Source organism: Hyla sarda, chromosome 2, assembly GCF_029499605.1.
Source record: "Hyla sarda isolate aHylSar1 chromosome 2, aHylSar1.hap1, whole genome shotgun sequence".
Lineage (NCBI taxonomy): Eukaryota > Metazoa > Chordata > Amphibia > Anura > Hylidae > Hyla > Hyla sarda.
The window spans coordinates 220,567,879-220,586,446 of NC_079190.1; the positions used below are offsets into that span (position 1 = coordinate 220,567,879).

Consider the following 18,568-nt stretch of genomic DNA (forward strand, 5'->3'; position numbering starts at 1 on the left):
GATGTGTTTTACAGGTGGACGAGTTGTTAAAACAAACAGATCAAGACAAGCATTGGTAAGTACGTCCAATTCCAGTACTATGGGCCACGACCACAAATATAAACTATACAAAAACAATGGACTGAACATGGAACTTACAGAAAAGCTGATTCAGACCGATTGCACCTGTGGCATCTAGCTCAGCTATCCAGCGGACTTCCCTCTGTAGCAGTATTCTATGTCTATCTCCTCCTCTTTCATTAGGATCTACTCTTTTGAGACAAATCTTATCTGTTTAATATCTCCACTGTGTATTTCTTTTACACGTGTGATAAATCTAGTAGCCCCTTGACCTGTTCTTATCGACCTCACATCTTCTCTTATTCTTTCAAACAGCCTGTGTTTTGTCTTCCCGATATAATAATAGCCACATGGGCATATCAGACAATAAACCACAAAGGTCGTTTTACAGGTGATAAGGTGTTAAACCTCGACCATTTTTGGTCCTAATCTGAATAATTTCTTACATAGATTTAAATCACACATGGAACAATTCCCACATTTAAAATTCCCCTGCGGTTTTTATCTGTTAGCCAATCTGTTTTTTTCTTGGTTCTCTTTTTGACTGTACTTTTGATGAAATCTCCTATTGTTCTGGTGCGTTTAAGGGTATGTTCCCCCTGGCTTATTTTGCTGTGTATTTGCTGCTGTGTATTTTATTTCCCATTGAAGTCAATGGGTAGGAAAATACACAGCAGCAAATACGCAGCAAAATAAGCCAGGTGGGAACGTACCCTAAATGTGATAATTGGTCTTTTTTCTGCTATCTTTTTTAAATCTTGATCCTGATCTAAAATGAACCAGTTTTTGTGGATGATATTAGTCAGTGTTTTATTTTTTGGGGAGTTACAGGGATGAAAAGAAAAAAATGTCTTTCTTCTTTTTGTTCTTATATAGTAACTCTCTCCTGGTTTTCTGGTCTGCTCTCAGAAAAGCTTTCTCTATAACACCAGCAGGATAACCTCTGACTTGGAGCAGTTTTTTTTTTTTTTTTTAAATCATCTGCATGTTGTATATATGTATCCTTACTAGAATTGATCCTCTTCAATCTGATGAACTGGCTGTATGGTATACTATCTTTCATATTTTTTGGATGAGAGCTGGTGTAATGTAATGTAGTGCATTTTTTGCTATCCCTTTTCTGAAGCCTTTTGTTTCCATTTTGACCGTACTCGATGAATATCTCAATATCTAAAAATTCTAGAGACATATCACCAAATTGGTGTGTAAATGTCATATTTAACGTGTTGGTTTTATTGAGATATTCAACAAAATCACCAAATTACTCTTGTGTGCCCTCCCACGCTACTATGATGTCATCCACAAACCGTTTAAACAGTTTGATGTTTTGTACATATGGATTACTTGTAGTGAGGACTAAATCTCTTTCCAGTACAGACAGAAACAGAGAAAAAAAAATGTTCATTCTGTAACTCCCCAATAAATAAAACACTGACTAATATCATCCACAAAAACTGGTTCATTTTAGAACAGGATCAAGATTTAAAAAAGATAGCAGAAAAAAAGACCAACTATCACATTTAAATGCAACAGAACAATAGGAGATTTCATCAAAAGTACAGTCAAAAAGAGAACCAAGAAAAAAAAACAGATTGGCTAACAGATAAAAGACCGTAGGGGAATCTTAAATGTGGGAATTGTTCCATGTGTGATTTAAATCTATGTAAGAAATTATTCACATTAGGACCAAAAATGGTTGAGGTCACCTTATCACCTGTAAAACGATCTTTGTGGTTTATTGTCTGATATGCCCATGCGGCTATTATTATATCGGGAAGACAAAACACAGGCTGTTTGAAAGAATAAGAGAAGATGTGAGGTCGATAAGAACAGGTCAAGGGGCTACTAGATTTATCACACATGTAAAAAATGCACACAGTGAAGAGATTAAACAGATAAGATTTGCTGGTCTCAAAGAGTAGATCCTAATGAAAGAGGAGGAGATAGACATAGAATACTGCTACAGAGGGAAGTCCGCTGGATAGCTGAGCTAGATGCCACAGGTGCAATCGGTCTGAATGAACGTAATGAGTTTTCTGCTTTTCTGTAAATTTCAGGTTCAGTCCACTGCTTTTATATAGTTTATATGTACTAGGTAGTATGCATATATTTTTTGCACTAGTATGTTTTTTACTGCGACTTATACTATACATGGACTATATAAAATAGGCAGTACCTGTGAGATGATGTCAATTCTGGGCCTGAGGAAACGCCCAGAGTGCATGAAATGGCGCAGTCGCTCCGGACAGAACACAGCATTGGAACCGTGGTGAGTAATCCGCGTCTATCTTTCTCATCTTCTGTATGAATGGATATTGTCAGTGGTCAGCTGCTAAGAGGAGCCCATAGCAGTTCAGTGTAAGCACATAACACTTGAATTATGTTCTATACCTGTCTACTACTGCCTTGTATTAGGTCTAACAAGTGTTAAAAGGGTTGCCTAATCCAATATTTAACCCTATGCTTTCCTGTGTACTCAAAAAAATAAAGGCTGCGAACTTACCTCCCCTTCTACCTCGGCTATGCCTCTGTCAGATATTATGCCCACCGCTGTGGTCTTGTTCTTTCTCATTCCATACATATTTTACTGCCCACAGCCAATCACAGAGCTGAGCAGGAATGGAACATCATTAATAGGAGGAAGAACGGGACCACAACAGGGATCTGAAGATACAGCTTTGCCAGAGGAGCTGGCGAGGTAAGTATGCTGATTTATATTTTTTTTTTCATGCACAGGAATGCATAGGGTTATGTATTAGATTTGGCTGTAAAACCACATTAAGGTTTCTGATTTTGCAAATGATAATACATTTTTTTGATTATTTGGAAAGATTACTGAATGTTTACACATGTCATGCTTTATTATTTGTAACAATTCAGTAAGTAATCACTAATAGGTATATAAAAGTTTGCTGAAATGCTGAAATGTATGCCTGACTCTTCCCTCTGACCGCTTTGGCCCACATGTTTTGCCTCAGTTGGTGTTTGGCTAAGCGGGCAGCCAATGCCAAGACCGCTTTGTCTTATAAGGAAGGAGCAGGAGTGCTCATCCACAAGAGTCGGGCCCTGTTCTGGAGATTGTGGGCAGTTCCAGCAGTAAGACCCCCTCCACATCTACAGGAGTTTTTAAAAGCTGAATTACCCCTTTAACTTCCTTTCATTTAGAAAATAAACAGAACATAAAATTTGACATGGAGTCCCAAACTTTTGAAAAGAATAGTATAAAAAAGGCTCTATAAAGCTCTCTGAGATGATTTTCGTTTGGCCCTTATTTTTCACATGATAGAAAGGTCTTCAAGTGCATATGATGTCAGATGTTATCCTATGTGGTTGTCAACAATCTGTAACAGACTGATAACTTTCATCTATACTGACCACTAGTATTCTCTGTAGTATTTATTGTGGCCTCTTTTAACTTGAACGAATGTGTCACTGCAATCACCTAAAGGAGTTCTGCAACAGTGTTTGATTGAGGGGGGGGGGGGGGTCCGACCACTGGGACCCTGTGCGATCCCCTGTACGGGGCCCTGGCTCTGCTGCAACTCTCCTGCAGATAAAGGATAAGTTATATACTGCGGCAGTGCAGTGCAATATGCAGGCATCGTGTTATAGAGCTAAGCAGCTTGATATACAGTTTTATGGGAAAAGTTTCAGGATAACCTGTCATTTATTCATGTAAATCTCTACTCATTCTGAACTATGTAGAATAATATTAAATGGACAGTCCTACTCAGTGAGTGGTATCTCTCTTTATATGCATACTATACACAGACAGCTGTCAATCAGTTATTAGTACCATCCATTTGACTACTTAGTCAAGAATGAGTAAAGAATTACATAAATAAATCACAAGTTATCCTGGAACTTTTCCCAACTATATATCAATTTCAAGTGCCAGTCACCAAAAGAGTTAAAGGGCGTCTGATACATTGAAAATACAGTCCAATTTGCGGAGGTCATGTTATACACTAAGGGGGAGCTGGGCTGATCGATATATAGTTTTATGGGAAAAGATTTAGATTATGTTGAAAATGCAGTTCAATTTGCCAGCATCACACTATAAGGCAGGAAATGATAAGCAAATTGATATTGGACATTTTCCTGGATAACTTGTCACTTATTTATGTAAATCCTTGCTCTCTGTGAGCTAAGTAGTCAAGTGGGCGGTCTAGCTATCTGTGTATAATTGTGCATATAGAGGGAGTTGTCAATCACTGAGTAGGACCACCCACAGCCCAGAACGAGCAGAGATTTACATGAATAATTGACAAGATATACCGAATCTCCTTATGAATCTGCTTAGCTCTATAACATGATGTCTGCAGAGCAGACAGATGCCCTTTAGTTCTGTGGAATCTTATAGTATAGCAGTAGAGTTCATTCCAAAGTACCAAATTTCTTTGAAAAATACACATTACTGTTTGACTCTGATCTTCTACCTATACATGGGAAATTGGCTGTATACTGAGTATTTATTTATATCACCATACATAACAATGAAACAGAGATCAGAACAAGGCAACACATTTTATTCCAAAAAGGCCGTCTTGGATGGCAGTAACATACTGTAAAAATGATTGGAAAAAAAACTAAAAGGCATTGTTAAATATTGTCATGTACATTTTTATACAATAATTACATATATCCATTCATCTGAGGAGACTAGTAGTTCATTTGTCCAGGAATCTGCATATTCACACCCCCATAGTCCAACATATACATGGGCCATTGCTGTAACAAAAAAAGCACAGAATATCAGACATGCATTGTAAGGTAGCTTGTTTAGAGTAGTTTATTTTTCTAGCAGTGACTCCAATAGGCAATATTTTAAACCTGTCATGTAAACAGACATAAAAGCAATTTATATATATATATATATATATATATATATATATATATATTTATATATGTATATCTTAGGGCTGCTCGATATGGGGAAAATGTGCGATTGCGGGCCTATAAATTGCGATTTCGATATACAATGCGATATAATTAAAAAAATGGTGAAATCCCCCCATTTCATGTCCAATTGCCCCCATTTCACAACTACCTACCCATTTTATGCCCACCGCCCATTTCACATCTCCCCCTTGTCACATTCCACCCCCTCCCTTGCCACATTCCCCCCCTGTCACATTCTCCTCCCCCTTGTCACATTCTTATACTGCAGCAATACACTAGGTTTCCCGGGCGGTTTTCAAATCTTCTGCGTGAAACCTAGTTTGTTTGCGGGCAAAAAAAGACCTTTCCCCATCAACCAATCAATGGCTTGACACGTGACACCACTGCGGCCAGTGATTGACTGAAAAGGGAAAGGTCCTACTAGTTGAATGGTGAAGAGAGGACACCCCGGACCGCACGGAGGGGAACGGCATCTGCAGGGAACGGGAGTAGGTGAGCAGATATTTTTTTTCTCCCTGCGCCATTTTACTTAGCTCAGTGTTTTTCTATCAGGGTGCCTCCAGCTGTTGTGAAACTACTACTCCCAGCATGCCTTTGCCGGTCCGGGCATGCTGAGAATTGTAGTTTTGCAACAACTGGAGGCACCCTGGTTGGGAAACACTGACTTTTAGTACTGTATTTATTGGTGTATAACACACACACTGGCATATAACACACACACACATTTTAACAGGGAAATGTAAGTAAAAAAATAAATAAATGTACTATAAATTACTTGGACTAAGTGCCACATCATCCCTCCAACTTTGATATCTTCTGCACCTCAGTTTGGTCCCGTCCCCTCCAGTGTCACATCATTCCTCCCCTTTTATCAGTCCCTCTAATCGCCTCCCCCCCATGTCTACTGCGGGCGCTTTAAATTAGTAAGCAGAAGATTTATGCGCATATAACATGCAGGCAGGGGTGCGTGTCATACGCCAATAAATACGGGGATTTACATTTGTTTTTACCTGCTCTGGCTGGCCACACCACGGGAGCCGGTCCGAGCAGATAATCGCATGTTTTCCCGGGGGGGCCGTATCGCTATATCGCAAAAAGCAAAAATCGCGATTCGATTGCTTTTGCAATATATCGTGCAGCCCTAATATATATATATATATATATATATATATATATATATGTATATATATATTAGGGATCGATCGATATCGATTTTTTAGGGCCAATACCGATACTCGGTGGAGGTTAGGGCGCTTTAAATCAATGAACTGCAGCGGCTTTTGCGGTGCCAGAGACCGCCAGCCGTTTCTCTCCCCCGTCTGTCCTGGGGTCCTCCTGAGTCCTATCACCGCCACCGCCCCCCCCTTCACCACGCCACACCCTGCACCGCCACGGCCAGAGACCACTGCAGCCACTGCCCCATTGCCTCCCCCATTACCGGTTTTATAATTACCTGTTCCCGGGGTCCGCACTTCTTCTGGCTCCGGCGCCGTCCTCCTGAGCTGTCATTGTGCGCACTGACGGTGACGTCGCGTTGAGGACGTCACTCGTCATTGTGCAGCACAGCGCACAGCATAACACAGGACGGCACAGGAGCCAGAAGTAGCCCGGGCCCCGGTAATTATAAAACCGGGGATGGGGGAGGCAATGGGGCAGCGGCGTCGGTGGTCTCTGGCCGGGGCGGCGTGGTGGGGGTGCGGTGGGGACGGTGCGGGGGGTGCATTATCGGATTATTGCCGGTAGAGGATAAGTTATATACTGTGGCAGTATAGGTAATTGCCGATATCGATAACGTCCAAAATCGTGAATATTGGCCGATAATATCGGCCAAACCTATAATCGGTCGATCCCTAACATATATATATATATATATATATATATATATATATACACACACATACACACAGGATATTGCCAGGACGTATGCATACGTCCAGTTGCGCTAACATGTTAGCAACTGGGACGTATGCATAAGTCCTAGTGAGGGAAAGGGTTAATGTGTACTTCTTTGCTTCCACATTGACTGCTACATCATTGATCAACAGAAGCAGATACTGTATGTTCAAGGAAACAGGACCATTCAGTACCCAGCTCAGCAAACACATAGGTAAGTGCATTAACGAAGATCTGGCCTTTGGGACTTTTGTACCCATACACATTAGAATAAAGTTAAAGGGGTACTGCAGCGTTTTTACTTTTTATCCCTTATTCTATCCCCTGTCATCTTGTCTATCCTCATGTACAAAGAAGAGTTGTTCCCGCTCCGTGCACAGGGGTCTGATCCTCTGCAATATGACACTTGTTCCCTAACCTATGCAAAGGGAATAAAAAGTAACATTGGAGTACCCCTTTAGTGAAGGGACAACTTCAAACAAAATTGTTCATTTTTATGCTGAAATTTAACAAACGGATGTTTTAGCTCACTTACAGACCAAGTTCAATTAAATAAAAATTGCCAAGATGAAATATGTTTTAACCCATAAAAATCTTTCTTGAAATAACGTTCTCATAAAGATTTCTTTTAGCCTTTACCCAGTATGTGAGTGTGAGGACTGTGTTAAGTGTATCTTTACTGTAAAAGGTGCAAACAATATCTCACTATGTAGAAAATGCAGTAGAGAGTATACACACTCACCACTAGTGACATTTGATGTGCTGATGAAATGGGTTCTATATTAGAAGCAGAAGAAGATGAGGATGATGAAGAGTTGGATGATGTTGAGGACACAGAGTTTCCTTCAGAAATCCGCTTCTTTTTCCGCTTGGGAGCAAGGCTGTCTTTTTCTGCATAAAAAAATAACAATATAAAGGATAATAACTACATAAAACAGTAAATTGTGTTTGAGGTAACTATTGAGGATATAACCAAAAAGAAGCAACAGATAGTTCTATAAAAGGTAGTAAAAATCAAAAGGTATCCCCTGGGAATGAGTCAAACTGTACATTACATTGGATGGAAAAGCTCAGAATGGTTTACACACTGCTGATATAAGGTCTTCCCTGAGCCTGAGTTCGCACAATGTAATTTTTCTGTGTTTTAAGAGAAATAGCAGGAAAAATAGACTATTGTGGTGAAATTTTCTTTTCCCACAAAATCAAGGCAAAATGCTGGAAAAGCCACACTGTGTGAACACAGCCTAACCCTTATATCGTATCTGTAAGACCCACTAAGTTCCCATTATGTTCTTGGAAACTATAGCTCTCTAGCCCACTACTATCTACTCACTACTCCTACTATCTGAAATCTAACCACAACATTTAAAACCTTACTAATAGTACATACAGCATTTCCAACTTTTCAAAACATCAGATCAATAGGATCAAAGAATGTCTGTGGAAAACAATCCTAGAACTTTAAAAAAACACTTACGTAATTGTGGCGGTGGCTCGATACATATCTCTGAAAACGGCCTGTGAAAACATATGAATTATTATAATTACTTTTCCATCACTTCACAAAAAACATCTGTTCATCTATCTTAATTCTTCATGAAATATCATCTCTGTGACAGTCATATGTTGTCTCTAAGGATGTCATGTCACCATGTTCACTATAAATGCATTTTTAAAAATAATTTACTAGAAAGCTCATGCAAAAAACCTGACTGACCAAGGAAAGCTGTAGACCACATTATTTTTTAACTTTTTTTCCTATAAAGTTAAACATTTTCCTTAACCCCTTAAGGACTCGGCCATTTTTTGCAAATCTGACCACTGTCACTTTAAACATTAATAACTCTGGAATGCTTTTAATTATCATTCTGATTCCGAGATTGTTTTTTCGTGACATATTCTACTTTAACTTAGTGGTAACATTTTTTGGTAACTTGCATCCTTTCTTGGTGAAAAATCCCAAAATTTGATGAAAAATTTGAAAATTTTGCATTTTTCTAACTTTGAAGCTCTCTGCTTGTAAGGAAAATGGATATTCCAAATAATTTTTTTTTATTCACATATACAATATGTCTAATTTATATTTGCATCATAAAATTGATGAGTTTTTACTTTTGGAAGACACCAGAGGGCTTCAAAGTTCCGCAGAAATTTTCCAATTTTTCACAAAATTTTGAAACTCGCTTTTTTTCAGGGACCAGTTCAGGTTTGAAGTGAATTTGAAGGGTCTTCATATTAGAAATACCCCATAAATGACCCCATTATAAAAACTGCACCCCCCAAAGCATTCAAAATGACATTCAGTAAGAATTTTAACCCTTTAGGGGTTTCACAGGAATAGCAGCAAAGTGAAGGAGAAAATTCACAATCTTCATTTTTTACACTCGCATGTTCTTGTAGACCCAATTGTTGAATTTTTGCAAGGGGTAAAAAGGAGAAAATTTTTACTTGTATTTGAAGCACAATTTCTCTCGAGTAAGGACATACCTCATATGTCTATATTAATTGTTCGGCGGGCGCAGTAGAGGGCTCAGAAGGGAAGGAGCGTCAAATGGTTTTTGGGGGGCATGTCACCTTTAGGAAGCCCCTATGGTGCCAGAACAGCAAAAAAACCCACATGGCATACCATTTTGGAAACTAGACCCCTCGGGGAACGTAACAAGGGGTAATGTGAACCTTAATACCCCACAGGTGATTCACGACTTTTGCATATGTAAAAAAAAAAATGCCTCTTTTCCCAAAAGTTTTACATTTTTAAAAAGGGTAATAGCAGAAAATACCCCCCAAAATTTGAAGCCCAATTTCTCCCGATTCAGAAAACACCCCATATGGGGGTGAAAAGTGCTCTGCTGGCGCACTACAGGTCTCAGAAGAGAAGGAGTCACATTTGGCTTTTTGAAAGCAAATTTTGCTCTGGGGGCATGCCGCATTTAGGAAGCCCCTATGGTGCCAGGACAGCAAAAAAAAAAACACATGGCATACCATTTTGGAAACTAGAGCCCTCGGGGAATGTAACAAGGGGTTAAGTGAACCTTAATACCCCACAGGTGTTTCACGACTTTTGCATATGTAAAAAAAATAAAAAAATTTACCTAAAATGCTTGGTTTCCCCAAAAATTTACATTTATACAAAGGGTTACAGCAGAAAATACCCCCCAAAATTTGAAGCCCAATTTCTCCCGATTCAGAAAACACCCATATGGGGGTGAAAAGTGCTCTGCTGGCGCACTACAGGTCTCAGAAGAGAAGGAGTCACATTTGGCTTTTTGAAAGCAAATTTTGCTCTGGGGGCATGCCGCATTTAGGAAGCCCCTATGGTGCCAGGACAGCAAAAAAAAAAAACACATGGCATACCATTTTGGAAACTAGAGCCCTCGGGGAATGTAACAAGGGGTTAAGTGAACCTTAATACCCCACAGACGTTTCACGACTATTGCATATGTAAAAAAAAAAATTATAATTTTTACCTAAAATGCTTCTTTTCCCAAAAATGTTACATTTTTAAAAAGGGTAAAAGCAGAAAAAGCCCCCCAAAATTTGTAACACAATTTCTCCCGAGTACGGCGATACCCCATATGTGACCCTAAACTGTTGCCTTGAAATACGACAGGGCTCCAAAGTGAGAGCGCCATGCGCATTTGAGGCCTGAATTAGGGATTTGCATAGGGGTGGACATAGGAGTATTCTACGCCAGTGATTCCCAAACAGGGTGCCTCCAGCTGTTGTAAAACTCCCAGCATGCCTGGACAGTCAACGGCTGTCCGACAATACTGGGAGTTGTTGTTTTGCAACAGCTGGAGGCTCCGTTTTGGAAACCGTGGCGTACCAGATGTTTTTCATTTTTATTGGGGAGGGGAGGGGGGCTGTGTAGGTGTATGTGTTTATGTAGTGTTTTTTACTTTTTATTTTATTTTTTGTGGTAGTGTAGTGTAGTGTTTTTAGGGTACAGTCGCACGGGCGGGGGTTCACAGTAGTTTCTTGCTGGCAGTTTGAGCTGTTGCAGAAAATTTGCTGCAGCTCAAACTTGCAGCCCGATACTTACTGTAAGCCTCCGCCCATGTGAGTGTACCCTGTACATTCACATTGGGGGAGACATCCAGCTGTTGCAAAACTACAACTCCCAGCATGCGCTGACAGACTGTACAAGCTGAGAGTTTTAGCTTTGCAACAGCTGTAGGCACACTGGTTATGTATCACTGAGTTTGTGATCTTACTCAGTGTTTCAAAACCAGTGTGCCTCCAGCTGTTGCAAAACTACAACTCCCAGCATGTACGGTGCATGGTGTAAGGTGACTGCTGGGAGTTGTAGTTTGCAACAGCTGGAGGCACACCGGTCGTGAAACACTGAGTTAGGTAAAAAAAAAATGGGTTTCACAACCAGTGTGCCTTCAGCTGTTGCAAAACTACAACTCTCAGCAGTCACCGACAGCCAACGGGCATGCTGGGAGTTGTAGTTATGCAACCAGCAGATGCACCACTACAACTCCCAGCATGCACTTTAGCTGTTTGTGCAAGCTGGGAGTTGTAGTTATACAACAGCTGAAGGTACACTTCTCCATAGAAAAAATGTGCCTCCAGCTGTTGCAAAACTACAAGTCCCAGCATGCCCATAAGGGAATGCTGGGAGTTGTGGTGGTCTGCCTCCTGCTGTTGCATAACTACAGCTCCCAGCATGCCCTTTTTGCATGCTGGGAGCTGTTGCTAAGCAACAGCAGGAGGCTGTAACTCACCTCCTGCTGCTGCTCCATCGCAGGACTGTCCCTCGCCGCCGTCGCTCCTGGGGCCCCGATCCCAACATGGACGCCGGGGATCGGGGTCTCCAGCACCCGGGGTCGTCTTCCCGCACCCGCTCACGTCCTCCGGAAGAGGGGCGGAGCGGGTGCGGGAGTGACACCCGCAGCAGGCGCCCTGATTGGTTGGCCGGTAATCCGGCCGACGAATCAGGGCGATCGTGAGGTGCCACCTCACCCCTGCAGGCTCTGGCTGTTCGGGGCCGTCAGAGACGGCCCCGATCAGCCAGTAATTCCGGGTCACCGGGTCACTGGAGACCCGATTGACCCGGAATCGCCGCAGATCGCTGGACTGAATTGTCCAGCGATCTGCGGCCATCGCTGACATGGGGGGGCATAATGACCCCCCTGGGCGATATGCCGGGATGCCTGCTGAATGATTTCAGCAGGCATCCGGCTCCGGTCCCCAACCGGCTAGCGGTGGGGACCGGAATTCCCACGGGCGAATGGATACACCCTGCGCCCTTAAGGACTCGGAATGCAGGGCGTATCCATACGCCCTGCGTCCTTAAGAGGTTAAGGTTTAGTGAGATAGTTATTCAGTGGTTTTAAATAGTAAATGTATTAAAGTTGTGGCTATAGACAGAAAAGCATAAACCGAGTTTATCAAATCAAAGTGAAGTTAGATCTAGACAGTTTTATTCTAGTACAAGGTACTTACTGCAATTGGTTTATTATCACCATATGTATGCTTTCCCGTGCTTTTATTATTTTTTCCAGCCGTGTTATGTCATAAGTATTTGGGTTCCTGAAAGGTATATCATTTGGCAGACCAGTCACTTCTATAGAATCAGGATTATCCCTGATTAACTTATAAGGTACAAGTACTGGATGTCCTAACCCCAGGGCTTCACCTGCAACAATCAAAGGTCATCACTGTCAAAGCAATTTATAAATAGCAGAAAAGAATATTGTACAGACATTGGAATACATAGTTATAATATTATAGACTTACCATATTTTTCATTAAAGAGCTCTTTTACTTGTTCCCGAAGAATTACTTTTTCTCCCAGTCTATTGGCATCTTCATCATCTGAAAGAATAATATAATCTAGAGTGAGCTGACTTCATATGGTAGCATACTACAAATTAAAAGGGTTACTATTATTTGAAAACATTTTGACATGTTGTCTAGACATGTCAAAAGTTTTGATCACACCAGGTCTCACTCCTAAAACCCACTGTGATTGCCAATTATAAGCCAGAGGAAGTCGCAGCAATGTGTGCCTCGCTCCCTGGCTGTCAATCAAATCTGACCTATTCGCTATATAAGTCTATGCAGTGAAAAGGTTGGATCTGGCAGCCAGCTGGGGAGTTGAGTGTGATGCTGCATGCTTCCCCAGCTTATAACCAGCATTAGCAGCAGGTCCTACTCCTGAGACCCAAAGTGATCAAAACTTTCCCTGTAATTTTTTCCCAAAATTGATAATAACTAACATATTAATAGTGGATAGTTACTAGTTATTTCCACAAACTGTACACATCAAAATGTTATAGTATTATATCACAATAGTGTAGTGTATGCAAATATTTTACTCAGAGTATAATTATACAAAACAAAAATTAGCATCTTACCAGGTCTTGGAATGAGTCCTTGAAATGGCCTAGAACATAAAGAAAGAATAATTAAAATGTTTTAGAGGGGCAAGATTGCTCTCTTTAAATTATTAAAGTTTGTTCGATAACTAAACAAACCTTAGAAATTAGACCGTTTTTAAATTAGAAATATAACTTGTGAACAGTGAGCCTTGCACTGACTATGGAGAGCAAGCAATACAACTCTTCATGTTTTATCAGGCTTACTATGCCGTTATCAGACTGCATACATTTCATTCAGTTTAGATCTTCATCTTTTAACCCCAGTACAGATCCCTGTCCTGGGGTTGAAAGATGAAGAATAAGAATCTCCATCGAATCCACTTCAGTCTAGGAAACACCCATATTTATCAAACTGTGTGAGAGGAAAAAATGTAGTGATTTTTTCCACAGTAACCAATCACAGCTCAGCTTTCATTTTACCAGAGCTCGTTAGCTGAGCTGTGATTGGTTGCTGTGGAAAAATCACCAAATTTTTTATCTCACACATTTTGTTAAATCTGGGCCCATGTCTGATAGTAATCCAAAAGATTTACAGGGGGGATTTATCAAAAACTATCCAGAGGAAAAGTTGCTGAGTTGCCCTTAGCAACCAATCAGATCGTTTCTTTCATTTTGCAGAGGCCTTGTTAAAAATGAAAGAAGTGATCTGATTGGTTGCTATGGGCAACTCAACAACTTTTCCTTTGGACAGGTTTTGATAAATCTCCTCCTTAATCTTCCAAAAGACACTCTAGTTTTCTACCATTGTTGGCCACTGTATCCTGTCATGGTCATTTCTGTCTTACATAAATGTAATTTAAAGAGAAACTGACAGCCTGTTCACCATCACTAAACCCAAGATGCTTGGCTATAGAGCGAGTGAACAGCTTAAAAAAAAATCATCACTTACTTTCATCTGTGGAGTAGTTATGGGAATGTATTCTTCTATTGCTATTGCGCTCCTATGCACAATGGAGGGGGGAGCTGGCTCGCCTAGCTCCCCTGCCTCCTTAATATTCCCCGCTTGGCCCACCCACATGATGAATATGCAAATGTCTTTACTAGCCTTCCGAGGTGAGCGCTTTGCTCTCTGAGTAGAGCGCTGTCAATTTCTCTTTGATTTGACTGAATAAAGTAGTAAAATTGTCCAATTGTACAGATTATAAACATCTAAATAGGAATATGTACAACCAGGCTTCTACCCATTTAATATGTTGTAATTTGTTTTGGAAAGAAAATTTTTAGCTATACATTCATGCACATACCTTGTAACCGTAAACGTGATTTTATCGGCCACTGCCAGTATCCTTTCTAGATTCTGTGATCCAAAGGTACAGGGTTTACGAAAAGGAATCCCTGGAGGCAGGCCTTCAATTATAACAGAGCCAGGGTTACTTTTAATGCGTTTGTAGGGTACTTGGACTGGGTACTTGATTCCAAGGGCTTCACCTAGAACAAATTACATGGGTTTTTACTGTATACATGTGAAATAAAGGGTTTTTATTATAAATATGTAACTAAGTTATTGTTTTGTTGCTTACAATTACAAAAATATTTAATTACATCTTTGCTGATAGAAAAAAGGCACATTTTATTTTTAAGAGTATATGCACAGTTAGGAGGGAGCTAGCTGATCTGCTGCCTAAAGGTGAATATAAAAACGCCTCCCCTCGACTGTCTAAAGGTCCTTTTACATGGGCAAATTATGAGCTAAATGAGTGTTCAAAGGAACATTTGTTCCTGATTAGTGGCCTGTGTAAGGGGGAAATGATCAGCCAACGAACAAGCATTTGTTATCTGATTGGATTTCAATCAGGTCACTTAAATAATCTTTGTCATCCACACATTGCTCTGTAAAAACAAGGGATGTACAACCTACAATGAATTAAAATGGATGCATGAATGATTTAGCAATCATTTGTGCGGCCTTGCCTGCAACTAATCATGCTGTGTAATGGTAGCAGGGGATCGGAGAGGTTAAAGGAGATCAGGAAGAAGCTTTGCACAGAATAGGTATCTGCTGCCGTGTCCTCCACTTCTGGCTGCTCTCTTCTCCAGGGCACACGTGGCACCTGCCCTTTTACTGTGTCCTTGTTGGTGGCTATATATAATAAACATCCTAGCTCAGAGCTGAACCAGAATGCTTAACTGTCAAGCATGACACATGGTAACTGCTGTACCCCCCCCCCCTTGTTGCTAGGTGAAACCACCTGAGGCGAGTCTATCAACTCCCCTCATGACAGCGCCCCTGACAGTTAGTCAGTGATAAGAGATACAGTCTGGTCAACAATATAACCCCCAGGCACAAAACATAGTCAATTCATGAAAGGAATCTAAGATCTGATGTAAAAAATCTGTGTGTCTAGCAGAACTTACATGTACCTACCATATTTTTTATTAAACAGATCTTGCACTTGCTCACGTAAAGTATTGGCAATATCTATCCTGGAAAGCCTGGCATCGTAATTTTCTAGAAGAAAAAAAAGGATTATAATAGGATTATATATATATATATATATATATATATATATAGGCAAAGGAATTCAAGGAAAATTATATGAAAATGTTTTTTACTTAAAGGAGTAGTCTCATGGAAAAAGAAAACTTATCCCCTAAGTTTTAGATCGTGGGGGTCCGAGAACTAGGGCCCCCAGCGATCTCCTGTATGGGCCCTCTGCTCTCCCTTGGAGCGGCGCGCCACACCCCTGTCCATATATCTCTATGGGAGAGCTGTTTGGCTATCTTAGGCTCTCCCATAGAGATATATGGAAGAGGCGTCGCGCTGCTCCAGTGGAAAGCAATGGAAAGCAGAGGGCCTGTACAGGAGATCACTTTAAACATTAATAACTCTGGAATGCTTTTACTTATAATTCTTATTCTGAGATTGTTTTTTTCGTGACATATTCTACTTTAACATAGTGGTAATTTTTTGTGGTAACTTCCATCCTTTCTTGGTGAAAAATCCCCAAATTTGATGAAAAAATGTAGCATTTTTCTAACTTTGAAGCTCTCTGCTTGTAAGGAAAATGGATATTCCAAATATTATTATTTTTTGATTCACATATACAATATGTCTACTTTATGACTGCATCATAAAATTGACGAGTTTTTACTTTTGGAAGACACCAGAGGGCTTCAAAGTTCAGCAGCAATTTTCCAATTTTTCACAAAATTTTCAAACTCACTATTTTTCAGGGACCAGTTCAGGTTTGAAGTGGATTTGAAGGGTCTTCATATTAGAAATACCCCATAAATGACCCCATTATAAAAACTTCACCCCCCAAAGTATTCAAAATGACATTCAGTAAGTGTTTTAACCCTTTAGGTGTTTCACAGGAAAAGCAGCAAAGTGAAGGAGAAAATTCATAATCTTCATTTTTTACACTTGCATGTTCTTGTAGACCCAATTTTAGAATTTTTACAAGGGGTAAAAGGAGAAAATGTATACTTGTATGTGTAACCCAATTTCTCTCGAGTAAGGACATACCTCATATGTCTATGTAAAGTGTTCAGCGGGCGCAGTAGAGGGCTCAGAAGCGAAGGAGCAACAAGGGGATTTTGGAGAGTACGTTTTTCTGAAATGGGGGGCATGTCACATTTAGGAAGCCCCTATGGTGCCAGAACAGCAAAAAAAAAAAAAAAAACCACATGGCATACCATTTTGGAAACTAGACCCCTTGAGGAACATAACAAGGAATAAAGTTAGCCTTAATACCCCACAGATGTTTCACGACTTTTGCATATGTAAAAAAAAAAAAATTTCACAAAAATGTTGGTTTTCCCCCAAATTTCACATTTTTTTAAGGGTTAATAGCAAAAAGACCCCCCAAATTAGTAACCCCATCTCTTCTGAGTATGGAAGTACCCCATAAGTGAACCTGAAGTGCACTGCGGACGAACTACAATGCTCAGAAGAGAAGGAGTCATATTTGGCTTTTTGAGAGTAAATTTTGCTCGGGGGGCATGTCGCATTTAGGAAGCCCCTATGGTGCCAGGACAGCAAAAAAAAAAAAACACATGGCATACCATTTTGGAAACTAGACCCCTTGAGGAACGTAACAAGGGATAAAGTGAGCCTTAATACCCCACAGGTGTTTCACGACTTTTGCATATGTAAAAAAAAAAAAAAAAATTTCACTAAAATGTGGGTTTCCCCCCAAATTTCACATTTTTTCAAGGGTTAATAGCAGAAAAGACCCCCCAAAATTTGTAACCCCATCTCTTCTGAGTATGGAAGTACCCCATAAGTGGACCTGAAGTGCACTGCAGACTAACTACAATGCTCAGAAGAGAAGGCATCATATTTGGCTTTTTGAGAGCAAATTTTGCTCGGGGGGCATGTCGCATTTAGGAAGCCCCTATGGTGCCAGGACAGCAAAAAAAAAAAAAAACACATGGCATACCATTTTGGAAACTAGACCCCTTGAGGAACGTAACAAGGGATAAAGTGAGCCTTAATACCCCACAGGTGTTTCACGACTTTTGCATATGTAAAAAAAAAAAAAAAATGTTTTCACTAAAATGTGGGTTTCCCCCCAAATTTCAAATTTTTGCAAGGGTTAATAGCAGAAAAGACCCCCCAAAATTTGTAACCCCATCTCTTCTGAGCATGGAAGTACCCCATAAGTGGACCTGAAGTGCACTGCAGGCGAACTACAATGCTCAGAAGAGAAGGCATCATATTTGGCTTTTTGAGAGCAAATTTTGCTCGGGGGGCATGTCGCATTTAGGAAGCCCCTATGGTGCCAGGACAGCAAAAAAAAAAAAAAAAACACATGGCAAACCATTTTGGAAACTAGACCCCTCACAGAATGTACTGAGGGGTACAGTGAGCATTTACCCCCCCCCCCCCCCCCCACTGGTGTCTGACAGATCTTTGGAACAGTGGGCTGTTCCAAAGATCCGTCAGACACCTGTGGGGTGTAAATTCTCACTGCACCCCTTATTACATTCCGTGAGGGGTGTAGTTTCCAAAATGGGGTCACATGTGGGTGTGTTTTTTTTTTTGCGTTTGTCAGAACTGCTGTAACAATCAGCCACCCCTGTGCAAATCACCTTAAATGTACATGGCGCACTCTCCCTTCAGGGCCTTGTTGTGTGCCCCCAGAGCACTTTGCGCCCACATATGGGGTATCTCCGTACTTGGGAGAAATTGCGTTACAAATTTTGAGGGGTGTTTTTCCCTTTTACCTATTGTGAAAATGAAAAGTATAGGGCAACACCAGCATGTTAGTGTAAAAATGTTTATTTTTTTACACTAACATGCTGGTGTAGACCCAACTGTTCCTTTTCATAAGGGGTAAAAGGAGAAAAAGCCCCCAAAATTTGTTAGGCAATTGTTAGGC

General features: G+C 40.6%; 1 protein-coding gene across 4 annotated transcripts in view; it reads right to left on the reverse strand.

Annotated features, from left to right (window-relative positions):
- Positions 1–4,572: 4,572 nt before the first annotated feature.
- GTF2IRD1 (GTF2I repeat domain containing 1) overlaps positions 4,573–18,568 on the reverse strand; it is a 228,391-nt gene continuing 214,395 nt past the window's right edge. For all 4 annotated transcript variants that reach the window (XM_056556430.1, XM_056556431.1, XM_056556432.1 and 1 more), the window contains 8 exons: positions 15,610–15,693; positions 14,489–14,672; positions 13,221–13,249; positions 12,601–12,678; positions 12,307–12,499; positions 8,333–8,373; positions 7,598–7,746; positions 4,573–4,791 (listed from right to left, as the gene is read on the reverse strand). In XM_056556430.1, coding sequence (XP_056412405.1) covers positions 4,723–4,791; positions 7,598–7,746; positions 8,333–8,373; positions 12,307–12,499; positions 12,601–12,678; positions 13,221–13,249; positions 14,489–14,672; positions 15,610–15,693 — 827 coding nt within the window. In that variant the 3' untranslated portion in view covers positions 4,573–4,722. The remainder of the gene's footprint in view (positions 4,792–7,597; positions 7,747–8,332; positions 8,374–12,306; positions 12,500–12,600; positions 12,679–13,220; positions 13,250–14,488; positions 14,673–15,609; positions 15,694–18,568) is intronic.